This window comes from Rasamsonia byssochlamydoides, assembly GCF_041956645.1.
Source record: "Rasamsonia byssochlamydoides strain NRRL 3658 unplaced genomic scaffold VTN77scaffold_15, whole genome shotgun sequence".
In the NCBI taxonomy this organism is placed as follows: domain Eukaryota; kingdom Fungi; phylum Ascomycota; class Eurotiomycetes; order Eurotiales; family Trichocomaceae; genus Rasamsonia; species Rasamsonia byssochlamydoides.
Genome location: NW_027192398.1, coordinates 309,738 through 327,858, shown reverse-complemented (window position 1 = coordinate 327,858; position 18,121 = coordinate 309,738). Strand labels below are relative to the sequence as shown.

The 18,121-nt window shown below is 47.4% G+C and overlaps 7 protein-coding genes across 7 annotated transcripts; 4 read left to right on the top strand and 3 right to left on the bottom strand.

Annotated features, from left to right (window-relative positions):
* Positions 1–795: 795 nt before the first annotated feature.
* Positions 796–1,005, top strand: VTN77DRAFT_1959 (uncharacterized protein; the record flags this gene model as incomplete). Its single annotated transcript, XM_069417747.1, has 2 exons — positions 796–924; positions 979–1,005. 2 exons carry the CDS (start codon positions 796–798, stop codon positions 1,003–1,005), a joined length of 156 nt encoding a protein of 51 aa, XP_069279745.1.
* A 748-nt stretch (positions 1,006–1,753) lies between these two features.
* On the top strand, positions 1,754–2,225 carry VTN77DRAFT_1958 (uncharacterized protein; the record flags this gene model as incomplete). The annotated part of the gene is made up of 3 exons (XM_069417746.1): positions 1,754–1,836; positions 1,889–2,053; positions 2,126–2,225. The coding sequence occupies 3 exons, from the start codon at positions 1,754–1,756 to the stop codon at positions 2,223–2,225; spliced, it is 348 nt and encodes a 115-aa protein (XP_069279744.1).
* A 91-nt stretch (positions 2,226–2,316) lies between these two features.
* Positions 2,317–3,646, bottom strand: VTN77DRAFT_1957 (uncharacterized protein; the record flags this gene model as incomplete). The annotated part of the gene is made up of 3 exons (XM_069417745.1): positions 2,317–2,648; positions 2,718–3,229; positions 3,294–3,646. 3 exons carry the CDS (start codon positions 3,644–3,646, stop codon positions 2,317–2,319), a joined length of 1,197 nt encoding a protein of 398 aa, XP_069279743.1.
* An 822-nt stretch (positions 3,647–4,468) lies between these two features.
* VTN77DRAFT_1956 (uncharacterized protein) lies at positions 4,469–4,905 on the bottom strand (the record flags this gene model as incomplete). Its single annotated transcript, XM_069417744.1, has 2 exons — positions 4,469–4,795; positions 4,858–4,905. 2 exons carry the CDS (start codon positions 4,903–4,905, stop codon positions 4,469–4,471), a joined length of 375 nt encoding a protein of 124 aa, XP_069279742.1.
* A 3,034-nt stretch (positions 4,906–7,939) lies between these two features.
* On the top strand, positions 7,940–9,017 carry VTN77DRAFT_1955 (uncharacterized protein; the record flags this gene model as incomplete). The annotated part of the gene is made up of 3 exons (XM_069417743.1): positions 7,940–8,451; positions 8,516–8,753; positions 8,820–9,017. 3 exons carry the CDS (start codon positions 7,940–7,942, stop codon positions 9,015–9,017), a joined length of 948 nt encoding a protein of 315 aa, XP_069279741.1.
* A 5,387-nt stretch (positions 9,018–14,404) lies between these two features.
* VTN77DRAFT_1954 (uncharacterized protein) lies at positions 14,405–15,335 on the top strand (the record flags this gene model as incomplete). The annotated part of the gene is made up of 2 exons (XM_069417742.1): positions 14,405–14,465; positions 14,545–15,335. 2 exons carry the CDS (start codon positions 14,405–14,407, stop codon positions 15,333–15,335), a joined length of 852 nt encoding a protein of 283 aa, XP_069279740.1.
* Positions 15,336–15,828: 493 nt separating this feature from the next.
* VTN77DRAFT_1953 (uncharacterized protein) lies at positions 15,829–17,334 on the bottom strand (the record flags this gene model as incomplete). The annotated part of the gene is made up of 1 exon (XM_069417741.1): positions 15,829–17,334. The coding sequence occupies one exon, from the start codon at positions 17,332–17,334 to the stop codon at positions 15,829–15,831; it is 1,506 nt and encodes a 501-aa protein (XP_069279739.1).
* Positions 17,335–18,121: the final 787 nt, after the last annotated feature.

The window sequence follows — 18,121 nt, the reverse complement described above, 5'->3', positions numbered from 1 at the left end:
CCAAAGACAATAATAATAATAACATACTGCATACAATGGTCACAGGACGAAAAGAAGATCTGATCAGAAAGAACAATCGCAAGGCAAATGACAGAAAAAAAGGCCAAAAAAAGTAAATAAAAATATAAAAATAAAACCAAAATAAAAAGAAGAGGCTACATGCAACAGCATAAGTATGGTGGTGCTCACCGGTTCTGCTCGCAGTGGCGTTGGCGCATTGCCGCCTGTTCGGGCGCTGTTCAGGAGAGCTTCGGGCGGTTGTTCACCACCTCACTATTCTTCACCTGAACACCGAACACTTGCAGAAATTTTCGCAATCTCATTGCCGGGAAAGACTTGACGAACTGAAAGATGATTAAAAATCCAACTATCGGTCGCAGAGAAAAGCGGGCTTTTCTTTGTTGATCTCCTTTCAGCTGTCTTCGTTTCCCGTCCTCTAGACTTCAACGCATCCCCAGCCACTATCACAATCTGCACCTATATTTCTTATTTTCTTTACCTTTTCTAAAAGGACGATGAAGACATAGGATCCCACATCTAGTTTTACCCACATTGTAGACTTCCGCAAGCACGATAACTCAGAAATTAAACGATCTATCCTCCCGCATATAGAAGCGCAGCATAATTGTGCTCTTCTCATCTTTGATAAGTTAGTACAGCAGTCCTTCTGCAGATCAAGAAAGCAGTTGATTCACATTTTCTGTTTCTTGTAGGGTTCTTAAGCTATACCCTTAAGCACTTTACCCACTAGATATCCGAACATACAAGGCGTTCCTAGAGTCTGTCGCCCAAGGCATGAAGGGCCATATCGAAGATAAGCCTACAACTGCAACCGTTGAAGGCTTCCTCGGAGATTTCGAAGCTGGGTTGGCTCTAAGGCGAAAATACAGCTTCCCGGAAAATGTGTCTGCTACACTCAGAGAAGTATGCTACTTAAAATGTCACGTTTCATGCATTTGCATGCTGAAATCTGTCTAGTGGATCCTACAGGGGCTGAAGGGTTAAGGCAGAGGATTATGCTAGAGCGTGATATTCTGGCTAAGATCCTCCCTAAGAAAGTTAGCCTGTGCAGTTCTGATGGACGGAGAGCACTCCAAGCAATAGAGGCTCTCTGCACGCAAGATTTTTCAGTTGCTTATCATTCCAGCCTCCAACCTGTAGACAGAAAATGCTTATGTGGAAAGCTGATTGAGGAGTATATCTTCCTATTACTAACTAGTAATCCCTAATCTGCTGACATGTCCAGGTTCCATCCTCATTGTCAGTGGCTGTACCTTTGCCGCTGCTATAGGGCTTGACTCCGCCACACTAGCAGAGATGAAGTTGCCAAACTCTGCTTTGACTGTGACCATTGGTTAACAACCGTCTCGAGTGGGAAAGTCACTGCCAGGATCATCTCAACAAACCGGAAGAATTGTTCTGATGTGACCTATTGATGTTTCGCAATGTCCCGATCAAGCCAGGCTATTGCCCTTTCTGCATGAGCAACCCTAAGTTATGCCTACTGAGCACATGAAGCAGTTCGTCTTCAATAGTTGCAAGTGGTATAAGCATATTCAAAGTCACCTTAAGGAACTGCAAGGCGATTTTACTTGTCTCCACCCAGCATGTTCGGTGGAATTTGACACGCTCGAAAAATTGCAGCATCACCTCGTGCATGTTCACTGTTATCGGTCCCTGCGTGAAAAAAAAAAGGCCACGGGTCGAGTATGAGAAGATGATAATGGAAAGGATTTTAAAATAGACGAATAATATGCTCGGCAATAGGAGCACACTTATCAAAGCGGCGAGGACAACAAAGGTCCTTCACGAACTAGGTCCGCTGATTACAACTTCGTATCTTTTCCCAGGTTTTTGAAGTCGTCTCAGTGATCCATTGTGGATCTAGAGAGGCTATCCTCCTCGATCTATCCATTATTTACTTAGACAGTGCGCTCAAGGAGTGTGGTGAGAAGCGTCGGGCGTGGTGGGCAATCTGGGAGATGGATGGCTATGCGACAACCATCCGACAGACGCCCACCGCTGTGCTATGGATTGCATCGGCCTTTCTCTGGTAAGTTTCATTGAGTCCAGTGCCTGTAATCGGATACATATCGAAGCCTTGTGCATCAAGTGTCGGATGTAGCAAGCGGCCAGCTATGCCAATCATCCCGCCAATCGCCACCCTCCTTTTGCTTTGCGGGCCAGATTCGACGGAAAATCAGCTCGACATCGGATTCCAGTAATGTGTGGTGTCTACCAAACCACCTGTCCCGTTCTTGCTGTTCGATCTCCCTTGCAACTAGCTCATGGCAACAATCGTCTCGTGGATTGCGTTCAACTAGCTACGAACGGCTGAGATTCCAAAACACGCCCTGAAGACTTAACAACATGTCGTTGGCCCCAAAGTTGCCTCCGCCAGTGACCCGTACTTTCAGTCTCTCCAGTGGCAATGAGGACATCGGGTTTACCTAAGGAGATCGTCCGAAAAATGGCACAGGCGAGGGTCTTGTCTAGTGCGCTGTTGATGAATGCGTCCCGGATATGACCATTGCGAGCATAGCGGAACCCACCTAACTGGACCTTGAAGTACTGCTGGTCGAACTCATCAAAAGACGGGTCATTTGGTGTTTCAGACCCTTCGTCATCATCATCATCATCTTCGTCATCTTCCCCAAGTACAGCACAATCTGATTGCATCTAGTGTCAGGACAAATGTCGTAACCTTGGTAAGGAACCTAGTGCTTTGTAGGTAGCAACTTCGGTGGCATCCCCTCTAGAGCGGCGGAGACGCAGTGCCAAGTCTTCAAGCAATGGACAATGCTCGCTAATCTGTGCAATGTCTTTCTGCGTCAGGCGTTCGCCTTTGGAAGGCCATAGCGAGAGCTTGCGCAAGCCAGAGCCATGATGGTCAAGAACGGAGTCCAAGGTGAGATCATGGTGCCATCCCACCAGTTCGAGAGTGGATAAATGCGGTAAGCTGCGAAGGAAGCGCTTCGTGATATCAAAATAATTGCTTGTTCGTCGTCGCTGGGGATACCTTGCTGCAAGGTTTAGGACCAAGGTTACAAGGGATGAGAAGCTACAATTTGTTGCTAAACAGTCCAGCGCATCCTCCTCGATGCCAGTCTCAAGCTTGAGGATACGCAAGACAGAGAAGTCAGTGTGCCCTCTCCAGTCTTCAATAACTTGCTTCGTTATAGAGCTGTAGCTAGACAGCCGGAGGCATCGTAATGAACCCGGCGAGAAGCTAAGCGTCTGTCGCAGGAGCATTCAGGCTGCGAAACTTAAAAGTATTGATATGAAGCCTGCACTGAGGCCGATGCTGATGTAGGATCTCAAGAAGACAAGGGGGGAACTGGCTGGGACATCCATAGAGCAGATCTGCCAGTGCGGGCAATTGCTTGATCAGATTGGCCAGCGGCCTCCAGGCGTCGTTGGTCTCGTAAACTGCTTCAGCAGGCAGTTTGTCAGGCATGAAATCAAAATGATGGGAGTGGTCCAAGTAACCGTCTAAGGTTCCATTGTCATCACCCCGCTCCGCAGCGGAAATCTTGGGCCGGTGCCATTGGTATTGAGGATCGAGCTTGCTGCCGTCGTCATGTGGCGGCTGGCCGTCGATAATCAGACGATGGACGTGTCTGAAGCTTGCAGCGCGCTGCAGCATTCCGGAACATTCTTGTACATCTCTAGCCAGGTGCTGACGGCTGAGCACAGAGAACTTGATCGTACGGAAGAGGAGAGCAGTGGTGGCAGAATAGCAGAACTTGCTCGCACACGCAAAAGCCAGCACGCTTGGCGTATTATACGTGATCAAGATATTCGCAAATGAGCAGTAAGACCTCGGCCGGCAAGCTCTCCAGGGTTCGAGCAGGCATCTTTCAGTCTTAAGGATGAAGAAGGATGAATATTGTTTGTAGAAAGAGATTCTTGTCAACAGAAAGACAGTTGCGATCTTACATCCATACCAGCACTGCGGCGACTAACAAGACTTGGACTTGCGCTAAGAAGCAACCCTGCCTAGCTACACTACGAACGGATGGTGGCATTTGATAAGCATTTAATTAATTAGGAGTGGAGTTACATTGTCGAAGCCAGTGTTGACCAAACTCCGATTTTAAATAAGTAGACAAAATGTGGGTTCATCAGATATAGAAGACTGTATTTCACATTGCGACTAAGTATAGTTCCTGTTCCTTCTTAATTTTGGCTTGACAGCCAAACCAGTCACCTCAGATTCCACCTATGCTGTGATTGTGACACGAATTCAGTCTGTGTTTCTAGAATGGGTCTGTTTGCCTATACAAATTCGCTCCATAGAACAGCCTATAGTTGCCAGCACCATCGTACCTGGGAGGGCATCAGTTGCAATGTCTACTACGAAGGACAAGGGGACGGAAGGCACTCACTGGAAGAGCGCGATGCCTCGTTTGCTCTGGTCGACTAGGGCGGCATTGGGTCCCTCGTACCTTCCAGTTTGTCTGTTGTATTAGTAGTTCAATCTTGCGTATCCCCGGATGCGGACTTGTGCGCCGGGGATATTGGTTTGAAGCAGGTTGATGATCAGGTTGATCTTGTTCTCGTACTTGATGGGCCCCTCCTTGGTGTCCGCATACGGCGTCATGATGATGACTCGCGTGTTGTCTCCTGGCTGGTTGAACAAGTTCCAGTCGATGGCGGGTCCCAGTGTATTGGCATCTTGGGTGCCCTGGCCGGTGATCGCGTTCAATACCTTTTCTTGGAAATTTGTGAGACTTTCACTGCCCGGGGTGACGTCGTCGCTGGCCATCAAGGCATAGACCTCCCAGTAGTGGGCCTGTTCGCCCAAGCTTGTCAGTCAATGATACCATGGCAGGGCAGGGCAAGCGGAGATCTGACCATGTACACGCCTCTGAGGCCGATGACTGCCCAGCATCGTGCAGCCATGCAGGCCGCCTGTGCCCATCTGAATTACAGCGTCGCCAAAAGCTTCCTGCTACGATACAGTTCCCTGATTCGTTCCACCAGCGAAGAACCCAAGGTTATTGGGGAACTGGGTATCTTGGGGTTTGACCACGCCGTCTACAACTTGGATTTGGCCAGGTAGATAAGCCGCTACTCGTGCCATGACCTGTAACTGTATTTCAATTTCACGACCTACCAAGCATTCTTGAGCCTCGAACAGTTTATGTGTAATGCTTTATGAAGATAGGCAAGGTTCTTTAACTAACATGCAGACCTCCTGGACTTGAATTAGACCAATTAGACTTCCAGATAAAAGCATCTACCCTGAAGAGAGGTTCAAAGATGTTGGAATGCCCCAGCACCAACATGATGGTTGCAATACCCACGACGCCCATCTGGGGGCGGATCAGAAGCTATATCACGCAGCACGGCTAGATTCAAGGTGTCACCTTCCTATCTAAGTTGGTAGCGTAGATTTCCTCTTCGATTAAACAGCTTCCCCCACACGCCAATGCCGGCAAGCTATGAACTTGGTGCATCTCCATGGTTAGCAACATCTCGTAGCACCATTGGGAACATTCCTTTTGTGGCGCCATCCGCCAGTGAATGCCTGGACTTCTGGTGTAGAGTCGGGCGATCCAACAATGGTGCCAAACGCTAACTGGGCAGGTCTCAAGCTGATTAATAAAAAAAATTTGATTAGAAGCATACCACTGTTATCTCGCTAGGGCTCGAGATCCATCGATTCTCGGCCTCGGGTTTAAGGTGTCATCCAAGGGACATGGTCAAAAAGCTTGTGCGTTAAGGAGTTCCCCCCTTCTAATAAGACATGAAGATTTAGGCTAATACCGGTAACTACGGCATGGAACTCAGAAGCGATCTGTCCAGCGTTTATATATAAATCCAGCAAAACAGGAATCAACGAGTGAAGCATCGGATCAGGCGAGTGAGGGATTTTGAGAAGAGAGGGAAGGAAAAAAAAAAGAAGAGAGGGGGCAACATTTCCATGATGGTTAATGGCTGACACAGACAATGTTGAAGTAGTGTCCTTGCCTTTTCAACATCTGCGCTGTTCGCAAAGATTCTCTCGTATGTTTGGTCAGTGGTTTTCGGTAATCAAAACAGGACCCAATGCCATCATCCCAGAGAGGTGATAGATAGACACCTGTACACATAATCATTATCTTCTCCTGATGTTTCTCATGTCCACAAGATCCAAAGAGATGTATGTATCTCTATCAACAAGATGTCCCTCATGCCGCCTGCTTGGCTATGAGTGTCATTGCAACTATGACCACAGCAAAATCCTCCATGTGGCTTGAATCGCTGACATTCCATGGCCCATATATTTGCATTTTGAGAAAAGCATTTGGTGTCACTGTGGCCTTTTCTTTGTCCAAGTAGTCATAGTAGTCCTGATGGTATGATGCAAACGTGATGAAAAGTTGATGGCGGTCCTAGGAGATGAGAACGAGGCTGGCAATTGTGATTGGGTTAGTAATTAAATAAATAGACATATCTGAAGATGGAGGAACTCACTGGTTATTAAAGTCAGGTGCTACTTTTGGAGCTGCTGGAGCTGCTGGAACTATCACTAGAATCGGTCTTTGCGGCACTGCTGCTTCCTGCCTTGAATAGTTCCCCCAAAGACCGGCCAACCTTATGCCCAATTGTCTTGATATCGGTCATTTTATTAGGCTTCAATTGAGCCTGGGTCTTTCTTCGAAGGCGTTTCGGCCTTGGAGTAGGCTGACCCATAACCCTTTCTCTGTCTGGGATCCCTCCGACTACCATCGTCTGCTCTTGTAGTTCCCTCACCGGCTTAAATGATCCTGGCCATATTTCGGTATGCTCAGTGAGGGATCTGATTTGGATATCATCGTCGACGATCTTTAGCTAGTTCTTTAGCTCTGGCGAGGATTTGACGATGTCGATGGCTTCTTCCCATGTCTGGTCGAGGCCGTATAAAGCTTTATCGCTGATGAGTCTCTTTGCTTTTCTTAGGGGAGGGTAGATTGTCCTGAACATAGAGAATTGCTTCTGGGTGACATCGGATCCCGACCCAAGGTACCCCTGTTCTAGATCATGGATGGTCATTCCTTGTAATTTCGCGTTCTTTATGAGCTCATCCAAATCTTCTTCATCAGCAGGAATAGCAAAGGCTGGGACATTTAGCTCCTCCTTCGGGATCTCCGGGGGCTTTTGCGAATTTGGTGATGTCTTCGGCATGGTAGCGAGTTTTAGACGGGATATTGGATTAGAACATCAAAAAACTATGATGGCAAAAAAGGCTGAAAGAGAATATGTCCTAATAGAGAGAGAGAGAGAGAGAAACACGGACTTGGAATTTGTTGGTAAACAAAACCTGCGAGGCGAGCACGAGAAGTCAGGAGACGTGTTCTCATCGCGCTAATTACACGACCTGCTTTCTTCCTAATTTTCATGGCGTCGATACATTGAATTGTTCAAGCAGTGTTTTGCAGTAATATCCTATGCCCTCCAGCTCTATGCAGGCTTTTGAGTATGATAGTCAATCCTCGCTTCCAGTTCCCGTTAACTACGCATTCAATATAAGACACCCCCTTCCGAATAGTCTTCCCTACGGCATATAAAATTTTCTATATCTTCTCCACTTATTATTTCTTTAATTAGGTCAGGCAAGGTTGCGGTCGTCATGATTATATACTTAGATAATAACACTCCTTGGACATTGTTGCTATTTTCTTATGAAAGCACAAGATGCTTCACGCTTCCTGTCAGACAATGTACTCAATATCTCCGAGCACGATACTTTAGGAAACTCAGACTTCATAGGCAGTCACAGCCGCGGGAACCTTGGAACTGACTCTCACGCATGTACCTAGGTAACTACTACGTATGTAGTCCATACATATACGTACCCATCTCAGGCAGCAAGAGGGCGCTAGGCCGGTTTTGGACAACGAGTCATTGACTACCCCAACATATATTTGCGCGTTGTTCCTTCATTCCACAAAGCAACTGCGCCCTTTTGAAGATGTCCATTCGCAGGTTTTTTGGGAGTCTTCGGCGCTCTGACAAGAGGCGCTCTGACAAGAGAGAGAAAGACCAGAAAGACCAGGAACAGAGAGCTCAGAGCGACGCCCACGAAAAAGTCCTGGAGAGTCTGGATGTGATTTATCGACTCGTTGAGGAAGATACTCGTGTTTACCTTGATACAATGTTCACAAATGCCCTCAACATCAAATGTGAGGATTTGGTGTTGAATGGTGACGGCAGCTATTCGGCCCCTGCTTACCCATGCTTCTTCCAACCTTGTCCACTAGACCGACTCGGAGCTCACCCCATCGACCCAGAGCATTCTCCCACTCAAGCAGAGATCAGAAGCAATGATGCCTGCTGGGAAGGCGTGCCAATACTCAAAGAGAGTTATTTGGACGAGGCCGATTTCATGTGCTCAATAATGGACTGGAACTTCAGAGCATATAAGCGAAAAGCGGAAGATAACAGGCAGATAAAACTGATGTCACTGACCAATTGGAGACCAGTGTAAGTTACCTAGGTACCATAAAGGCTTTGTGTGATAGTTACTAATCAATATTACTGCCAATAGACAATTTTCGAATTCAGTCATCCATGATGCCTTTGAGGAAACAGTTTTCAATTCGATGAAGTGGACCCCAATAAATGCTTGGCAGCCTCCTAAAGGCCAACCGCATGTTATGTTCACAATGGCACATGGATATCTAGGTGATGAGAAACTTTTACTACGTGGAGAGGTACTTGCAATCGTGGCGGCGATGATAACACGATTGGAAAGGCGTTCTCTTCAAAGCCACAACATCATCCCTGTTAGTAATATGCTTTTCGTCCTCCCTTACGTGTCAAATCTAATCGATCTATACCTTTTTTTTTAGGTAATGGTATTCTCTTTCATGGGTGGAAAGCAAGGAAGAATTTTGCAAGCATATTTCAACTCCCAAGGACTTGTCATTCGAAAGACCCAACTCTATGATTTTTCAACATCGGAGAAGGCCAAACTATCCACCGAACTCTTCTTACAGTATATGACCAGTGACATGATTGGTGATACCCAACAGTCGAGTACAAGTTAATTTCTTACGGAGAGAACGAACGTGAGACGGGGAAAAATTAGTTTGGGAGATATATCGACCTGGTAATCGACCCAACGGCTGGGGAAATTTCAGAAATTTTGACGTCCATTCCATATCTACGACGACGTTCACATTGGAGGGCGGCAAGGGGTTTGTCGTCATTCTGAGTCTCTGCTACGGTGGTAGTGGTCCCAGTTCTACCGCTATTCGGGTAGATCGACAACTGAAGCCGCACGGGAGGGGGGAGTATTTGATAATCGTGAGATGGTGGAATTGGATCAGCTTTGACCATGTTTCCCATCGTCGTTTCTCAATCACGATGGTCCTGAGTTCGTGTCTGTTAAGAAAATTGAACCCATAGACTTGACATGGTAGAGCAGAGCAATAGTAACATCTGCAAACTCTTAGCCTCAATCCTCAAATGTGACACCTCCTGCGACTCTCACCCTTGAAGCAGCTATTAGGCCTTAAGGGCTAGAATGAGAATTGACCGCGCTTATGATTGCAGCATAAAAAGAGAATTATGAGGGCTGGCGGAACTATGGGAAAGAATTACTAGTCAATGACCTGATATCTTCATCGATTTCGGCGCTGCAGTGGAAGACCATCTTTGCTGGTGAAAAGAATACCACATCCTGTTTATCTCCCTTTTTACAGAAAGTGACTAGCAGAAGGTGACTGGCAGAATCAGCGGCAACTGCCAGAAAGACGCTGAGAAAGCGATAGACGGTGACCAGCAGAAAGTGACCAGGAACAATGACAAACAGTAGAAGGGCCAGTGGTAATGGCCCTCTAAAAACAGATCTGGATGACCGTGTAGCTTGCCGTTCTCCGGGATGTCTCCTTATTTGTAGGGGCTGAAAATGTGCTAGTCAACAGAGGCTCAAACGAGCTTTCAGGCAAGGCTAATTTAAATTTAAGCCTTTGTGAATGGTATGCATTTGAGTCACTCTCTTAGTGTTATAAATTCCGAGCAGCACGTGGAAAACTGGTCCTTGGACTGGAGTGCTCGCAATGACATGTGAAGTGCTCGAGATCAAAGCGTCTAAGCTTGCCAGACACTATGTCTACAATGCAGAGGAATTGCGAATAATGATGGGCTTGTATATACCCGCGAGGGCAGAAGCGAGCATCAGAGATGAATACCTCATTGCGTGTTTAGATTCCTGCATATGTGATTATGGGATATCAAGATACCGAAGATATTAGAAGAGGCGCGTGTATGTGTAGCCATCTGAGATGAGATGAGTACTGACAAGTTCTCAGAACGTCACAATCGATCGCAACTTCCTGTATTAATCCTGTACAGAAGCAACTAGGAGATTCCACAAGAAGAGGAGGAGAGTCCCATATGGAAAAGTATTCCAGGTGGAGAGAAGATCCAAGCGGAAAGAAGTTCCATATGGAAAGGGAATCCGCATGGAAAGGGGTTCCGACATCCATCCAATTGTGAGACAGGACAAACTTGTACTGCCGTGCAATTTTTGCTGCGAGCCATTCTGGTCACCCAGTAAGTGTCTTAGACTAGAGTCAGACCACCCTGAGCCTCTTCAGACTGCTGAGTCTTTGTCTGATCATCTTCCTAATGCCGCGAGATCCTAACCTATGAGAAATCCCGGCCATCAACAGGAAACAAACGATCACTGGGCTCGACGTGGCCTCCAATACCATTTAATGCTGTGCTTGATAAGGAACGGTTATTGTTGTTCGCCCCTACCATGGATAGGTCTAAGATACATTTAGGGCATTTGAGTCCCCGAAATGACTTACCTGACTGAAGGTTTGGTCCTAAGCATCATTAAGTCTTTCTGTCACCACGACTCTGTCCAAGTCATCGAGCAACCCTAAACCAAGACCATTTGAGCAAGGGTTGGATTTCTGCTGCTCCGTGTACGTGCATCTATCCTTGATGACAAAGCATAGCGGTCGACTCCAAAGCAGCTCGCAATCAAAACCGACTCGCAGCTGGACCAGAATGCAATACTCTGAACTTTAAAGCGATTCAGCTCTTTTGGAGATGCGACAATCAAAGCCTCTTATTTTCTGCTCATTGTGGATATTTCATCAAAAAAATATCTACCGACAATAAGACGGCCCAAGCACCAATTCAAAGAATGACTTGTGCTCACGCTATTGCAGATTATGGGGCGGAAACTCCGAATCTTGAGCAGTTTATTCAAAATGAGTTACGCGACGAATACCCTGCAACGCAAAAGCGAGCCGCAGAAAAGTCAGAGCCACAGCAATCTGAGGACCAAGAGACAAACTCCGGATGTCCTTCAGCCCTACATCAACTAATTCGAATGCGACGTGACCTCTTTTGGAGGATGCGGCAAACTTTCTTAGCTACAGATTTCCCATTGGAGATGAGCATAACACTATCAACACAACTGCATCGAGCCTTGCAGAACACAAAATAGTTACTGATGAGAAGATACGAATCGCCATTCGGTTGCGATTTGCGTGGATCCTTCAATACGAGCACTTCCTACGTCGATCGCACTTGTCCAGAAAGAGCGACTCTGCGGAAAATACCGAATCCAACGACGTGGTCGTGATGAGACACGAGCATATGATCGGATTCTCAGAACAGCGTATCCTGACTGGGATCAATTGGACCCTGCCACACGCGCGAGGCGGAGAGGACTGTATAAGAGAGAAAAGAAACGTGGGCAAAGATTGCTTTTGATCGCAAAGAAGCTATCTTTTGGATATATTCTACTGTGTTGGAGATTTTGGATACTGGTTTCTGCAAAGATTGAATTCTGCGGGCCTTGTACCAATAGTTGCGAAATGGCACTGCGACACGGGGCAGATGGAAGGTATCCTAGGAAATGTCTTCAAATCGTGCTGGTACATGTTACCCTTTTCTGTCGAACCCAGTAGATTTCAGAAAGCAAGGCGATTTGTAACTATATAACAAAGGACTTATCAGCTTTTAGAGATTACCCAAACTCTTTTCTTATGCATGCATTACCTGATTTCATGTCACGTCAACCCTCCAAAACCTACACTATCTACCTGCTTCAAGCTATGCCTAGTTCAGCATAATAATACGTAAGTCTACGACCAGTTTAAAGAAGATACACATTGTCGGACAGTTGATCCTTGATTAGTCATTTGTCTGACAGGACCAATCCAAGGAACAAGCCATTTCAAGAACACTAGCCCTCCTACATGTACTAGATGCAATACTGTGAGCCTGATTAACTGCTGCCTAGATGTGTGAAGTTTCTGCAAACTACAGGTCTGTGGATATTTTCCTTTTTGGCTCTTGTCTTAAGGAGGGAAAATATGGATTTTTTTTTCCTGGATCTGCAGGAGCATTGCATCAAGTAAGAACCTACCATAGGGTACAGAGCTTTAGAGAGAACCTTTAGATGGTTTTTGCTGACATCGCAATGCAACCAGGCTATAGTACACATCTATGTTGAACCAGCAAGGAAGAAATGACATCCATCTAAAGGCTTCCAAGGGGAAGGAAGATTCTTTTAAATTCTTGACTTAAGCAGCTCATGAGCCTGCCTGGTGCACTATACATCCACCTATAGCTGATCTCCTGGAGGTCCAGTACACGCCAGATCTTGGCTCGTTCAGTAGGAGATGTCATCCATGATCAAAGCTTATCAGGTCAGATATTGTCCTTCACATTGGCTGCATTGCCCTGGTTTGACTGCATTGTGTCCTCCTGGACTATAAGTCCAAGGAACAAAATGCCATGGAGACCATCAAGTAATTCTGGCAACTGAGTTGCAGTCCTTTTTTCACCTTGATTCAACATTTAAATGTTGTAACAGAATGGCAGCAAATGCGGTAGACCTCCTTACCATTGTTCTGCAAAAACATTGTTAACATTGTATCAAGTATGTCTGGGGTATGCTAAAGAATAACAGGGATGGGAACTTTTTAGTCACCAATAATATAGTTGTTCCTTCCTGTATACTTCAACAGAAAATTGGATAAGGCAGATATTGGTACAAATTTGCTATAGCGTTGGACCTTGTTTCCATTACCACTGTTCATCTAGGAAACAACATACCAAAAGTATATATGCCCAGGGAAAACCCATACACATTGTGGAATGCCACACAGCAAGAGTCAGTAAGATTGGTTTCTTGGTGACAAGTTACGTGCTGTTTGAGGTCTCCCGGACTGAATGTCTGTTAAGGCATAGTTCAGATCCCTCCTTATGCTCCTGCTTTAGGATCTCACATCAGTGAGATAGGCTGGGACAGGGTCGAGTATATTTCAAAGCTCGACAAACTCGCCCATGGGATATAGCTTCTTGCCAGAACTTCTCCCATATCTTTACCTCTTGGACAGACAGGATCTCCCATCTTCAATGGTGATTCCATCTACTATGGAAGGCATATAGGGATGCCGCAGGAGGGAGATTGCACTGTCCACCCAGGTCAGCATAAGGAAAATAGCATTGACAAAAATACCACTACAGATGCCAAAAAAAAAGATGAGCGAAATCTAACCAGATGACCATAAAAGGGTTCATACCAAACAATTATCATAGTGGCAATAATGAGGATGCTCTGCGGATTGAATACCCTCCTGCATTTGGAGGATACTATGGGATAAGGACTGAACTTTTGTTTTCCTATGTGGCACCACAATTGGCGCCTCTTTTTAAGGCAGCAACAGAAGAGACTGTGCAAATGCCTATAAACCAATGGGAGACACAGAACTGCCATATTTGAGGGAACGTGAGACAAGCTGCCCCTCACCCGCGTTGGGGTGAGCTCAGGGCGGCGATGCTCGCCTACTAAAACGAGAAGGGCAGTCGACCGGGTGCTCGTAGATATTTGCTCGGTAGGTACTTATTTTACTCCGTACCGATCATAAAGATTAGGTATAGTAATGCCTGTGGAGACGTATTTCCGGACCTCCTTGCATTCAGTTCTGCAGGTATCTGCATGCATTAATTCACCACCATCAACCATTCCGCATTGAACCCTGCATGCTGAGGAGACAGATAACTGATGCATCTAATTATCCATGCGAGGGGCATCGACTCGTCGAGTCTACATTATGTACTCAGCCCAGCTCAGCTCAGCCCAGCCCGGCCAAGCCAATCGGTTCCGCCTGGCTGGTCTCGGGGGCCGACGGGCGTGTAACTCGTGCTTGTGCTTTAGACTGGATTGTTTTATTTAAACGCGAGAAAGAGAAAAGAAAAGACAGAAAAACGCTCTCTTGATCTTGAACGTAGTGGATCAATCGCGATTGCAATTGTTTGCTTCGCTTCGCTTTGCTTTGCGTGCTTTCTTGCTTCGTGGTCGTTTTCGTAACTGTCAGTGCACTACTCCGCAATCAGAGTTCAAGTCAGCATTGATTGATCGAACGCACCTCAGCTGCAATCAGCACATGCCAGCGTCAAGATGAGGATCCTTTGCCTGCATGGATTCGGCACGAGCGGTGACATTTTCCGATCGCAGACTGGTAAGAGAGACACGGTCAATGCGCAGTCATGAACAGGCACTTGCACTGTCACAGCGCAGGCATTCTAATCATCGAACAGTCTCCCTCCGAATGGCCCTCAAGTCAAGCAGCGCAGCAGCAGGCGCAGGCGAGAACATCGACTTCGACTTCGTCAACGCCCCGCACGATTCGACCCCTGCTGCCGGCATCGAGCTCTTCTACAACCCTCCCTACTACTGCTTCTGGAAGGACGACACGGTCGAAAACATCGCTGCGGCGCAAGCCTGGCTGGACGACCTCATCGCGCGCAAGGGGCCGTATGACGGCGTCATGATGTTCTCGCAGGGCTGCGTGCTGGGCTCTAGCGTGCTGCTGCACCATCAGCGGCAACAGACGCCTCCTCCGTTCAAATTCGCCATCTTCATCTGCGGCGGTCCCTCGCTTAGGTTCCTGGAGCAGGAGCTCGGTTTCACCGTCTCGCCCGCGGCAAAGGAGCTCGACCAGGCGTCGCGGAAAGCGCTGCAGGAGCGAGCCGCGACGGCCGCCATCCTGGCGGAGGGTTCGCAACGGTGGAAAGACGTCAAGGACCTGAACCTGACGAGCCTGACGCAGTCCTCAATCTCGCCCGACGAGCTGGCCCGCCAGGTTACGGGGCCGTATCAGATCACGATCCCGACCGTCCATGTCTACGGGTCCAAGGATCCGCGGTATTTCGCGGGCTTGCAGCTCGCCAACCTGTGCGATCCGCAGGTCCGGAGGGTCTATGACCACGGCGGCGGGCACGAGATTCCTCGAAAGGAGGTCGTCAGCTCTACTATCGCCAGCTTGATCCGATGGGCTGTTAACACTGCTAAAACTACAGCAACAACCACTACTCCGAACAGTTCTTGAACGTGGGAGATGGGCGTCAATTACTCTGTTAGATTGTATTTCTCATTTCTTTTATGGTTTCTTACTTTTCTACACATATCTGGGATGGTACAGGAAGATTGCCTCTATTCAAAAGAGATTAGACAGACAGTTCTATACGAATAATGACATGATATGTTGAGAATGAGGAATGAATGAGAATGAATATGAAGATGAAGATGAAAATGACATGCTATTTCATAAGTTCTGTATACTGGACAGAATAGGAAGGAATTTTGCATTGACGATCCATTCACTGTGGTTCATGACAGCTTTGAGCGTAATTGTGAACCCTAGCTCCATTTTCTTTTCTTTCTTTTTTTTCTTCTTTAATCGTTAAGACTAACTATTACCCTTCTACAGCGCGGGAAAACGCAATAACAGGTGGAAAGAAGAGTACTTGCGCAGTCGCCTCTTCCCCAGGCAGATAACTAATCCTGCTACGCCTAAGCAATACAGGACGTAGAGAGGCCTGTCACTTTTGACTACTCTCTTTCCACTTCCAGGCCGAGGTTCTATGGATCAGATACTCCTTACTCTCAATCGCCTTCCAGATCCCCCAAAGCCCCCCGAGAGGCCAAAGCGATGTTAGCCAGCTGGTCCACGACTCCTCTCGCCGATCCACCTCGCTATCGACGACCCTCACCTTTTCATACACGCTGGGTATTATCGACGCAGAGTACTTTCGCCTTAAGGCATCATACCACCGGCGGTCGTACAGCTCCCAGAACTCCTGTTCGGTGTAGTAGGTATGCGCATAGAGCCATTTCATGCCGCCAAAATTCCGCAACTGCTGTTCCAGCTGGCGGTTCGCAGCAAGGAAAGTGTGCTTGTTGGCGGGACTGAAGCCCCAGAGCCCGATATTGAGCATCGGCTTCGGCGTGATGCCGTCGGGCTCGACTTCCCCTGTGTGCGGATGTAGTGTTGGCCGTGGCGTCTGCCTCAGCGGACAGAGCCACAGCGGCCAGATGCCAAAAGCTTCAGCAGTATAATCGATAAAGGCTTCAGCCGTCGAGAAGGGGAGTGCCAGATCTTGGACGACGTAGCGACGGGACTCACCACTGGCATGGAGCGCTTTGTACAGCATGCGAGTATGCAAGAAGTCGTCGAGGAACCAACGCGTATACCGATTGAAGGGGAATTTGAAGTACTCGAAGGCGGAAGCGCCAACCCAGAAGCCACCGCGGTCGTAGCGGAAGAGATATTCCGCCAGGGGAATATAATCAGTGGCAGGAGATGATCTTGCGAGGGTCTCATTCTTCACGTGCAGGTAGAACCACGGATCGAAGGGATGGCTGAATGTCTGGACTTTGACCGTCTCTGACCTGTCGTCCGTTATTTGTCCTGTAATGACCACGCCGTGGTCTTTCGAGAAGAGAATGCCGTCAACATAGTCATTGGACGGGTCGGATATCTCCTCACGAAGAGAGTGTATCGTCTCAGCCACGCTTCTTTTGGGATAGTAGGTCACCTTCACATATTTCTTGGCCTCAATCAGCTGGAGCTCGATCAGAGTGGTGATCCCCAGACTTCCAACCGCTCCAGCCGCGCCGCGAAAGAGATCTGAATTCTCTGTCCGTGATGCCACGACGATGTCGCCGTTGGCGAGCACCATCTCGACGGAGTTGATCGTGTTATCGAAGAAACCGTGCTTGAACGAGCTGCTTTCCCCGGAGGTTCCCGCGTACCCTCCGCCAACAGTGATGCCAGGGAATTCCATGACAACCGGGGGCACGAGTCCGTACTTCATTGTCGATTCCACCAAGCGATCCATTGGCACATTGGGCTCGACGAGCGCGGTGCGCGTCTTCGTATTGACGTTCAGGACATTTGCGAGCTCACTGATATCAACAACTCGATCCCTGAGAAATGGTCGCGTGCTGTTGGTCGAGCCATGGAAAATCCGATAGGGTTCTTTCCGCTCGTAGAAATGACGGACACTGGTTGCAATCTTGGCGACTGCCTTTTTATGGAGTTCCATCCTGAGAATGGCTAGATAGCGTCGCAATATGCTGTACAAGAAGTGAAATGGGAAACCTAACGAAAATGATGGCTTCGAGGAGGAGAAGATGGGTTGATTGAAGCTAGGGGGACTGGGAAAGAGCTGCCATACACGAAGGGGAGTACCTACCTAGATAGGCAGCCACGCTTGACAAGATTAGCAAGCGTTCATCTTCCACTGAAAAGACAGAGTCAGGTGACTATAAAGCATAATACATCTCGAATCAAGACCATGATCAAGGTCATAGTTACACAACTCCCTCGTTATAGATGAGCATAAGCGGCGTACGCGTTTCTCGTCGCAACGATTACCTGAATGGCCTTCATAACATCTACCATATTAATAGCCTCTATTGGATTCCTAGCTTTTCCTCTTCCTGATCCTATCTTTGCAGTCGGGCTAATATCTAGTCACCATCTTCATCGTCACTACTCACCAGATTGAAACCCTCGATTCCTTTCTCAGTCACTTCACTCTCATTGTCAGATTTCATCATATGCATTTCCAAGCATGTCCTGCGTCTCAGACGGCAGCAGTTCATGCCAGAATCCCTCGATAGATGCCAGTTCTTTCTAAGGTATCTTGAGTGGCCCAGACTTTCGAGACTTGGGCATATTAGTCTGGTAGTTCGATCGAGTGAGTGCCATGCTTAACATTTGGTTTCGATATTTTATCAACATCGAGACAATGTAATGGAAGTACATCAGTAAGGGAGACAAATATTAGTAAGGTATATAGCAAGACTACAGCAAGGAATGTAGTTAGG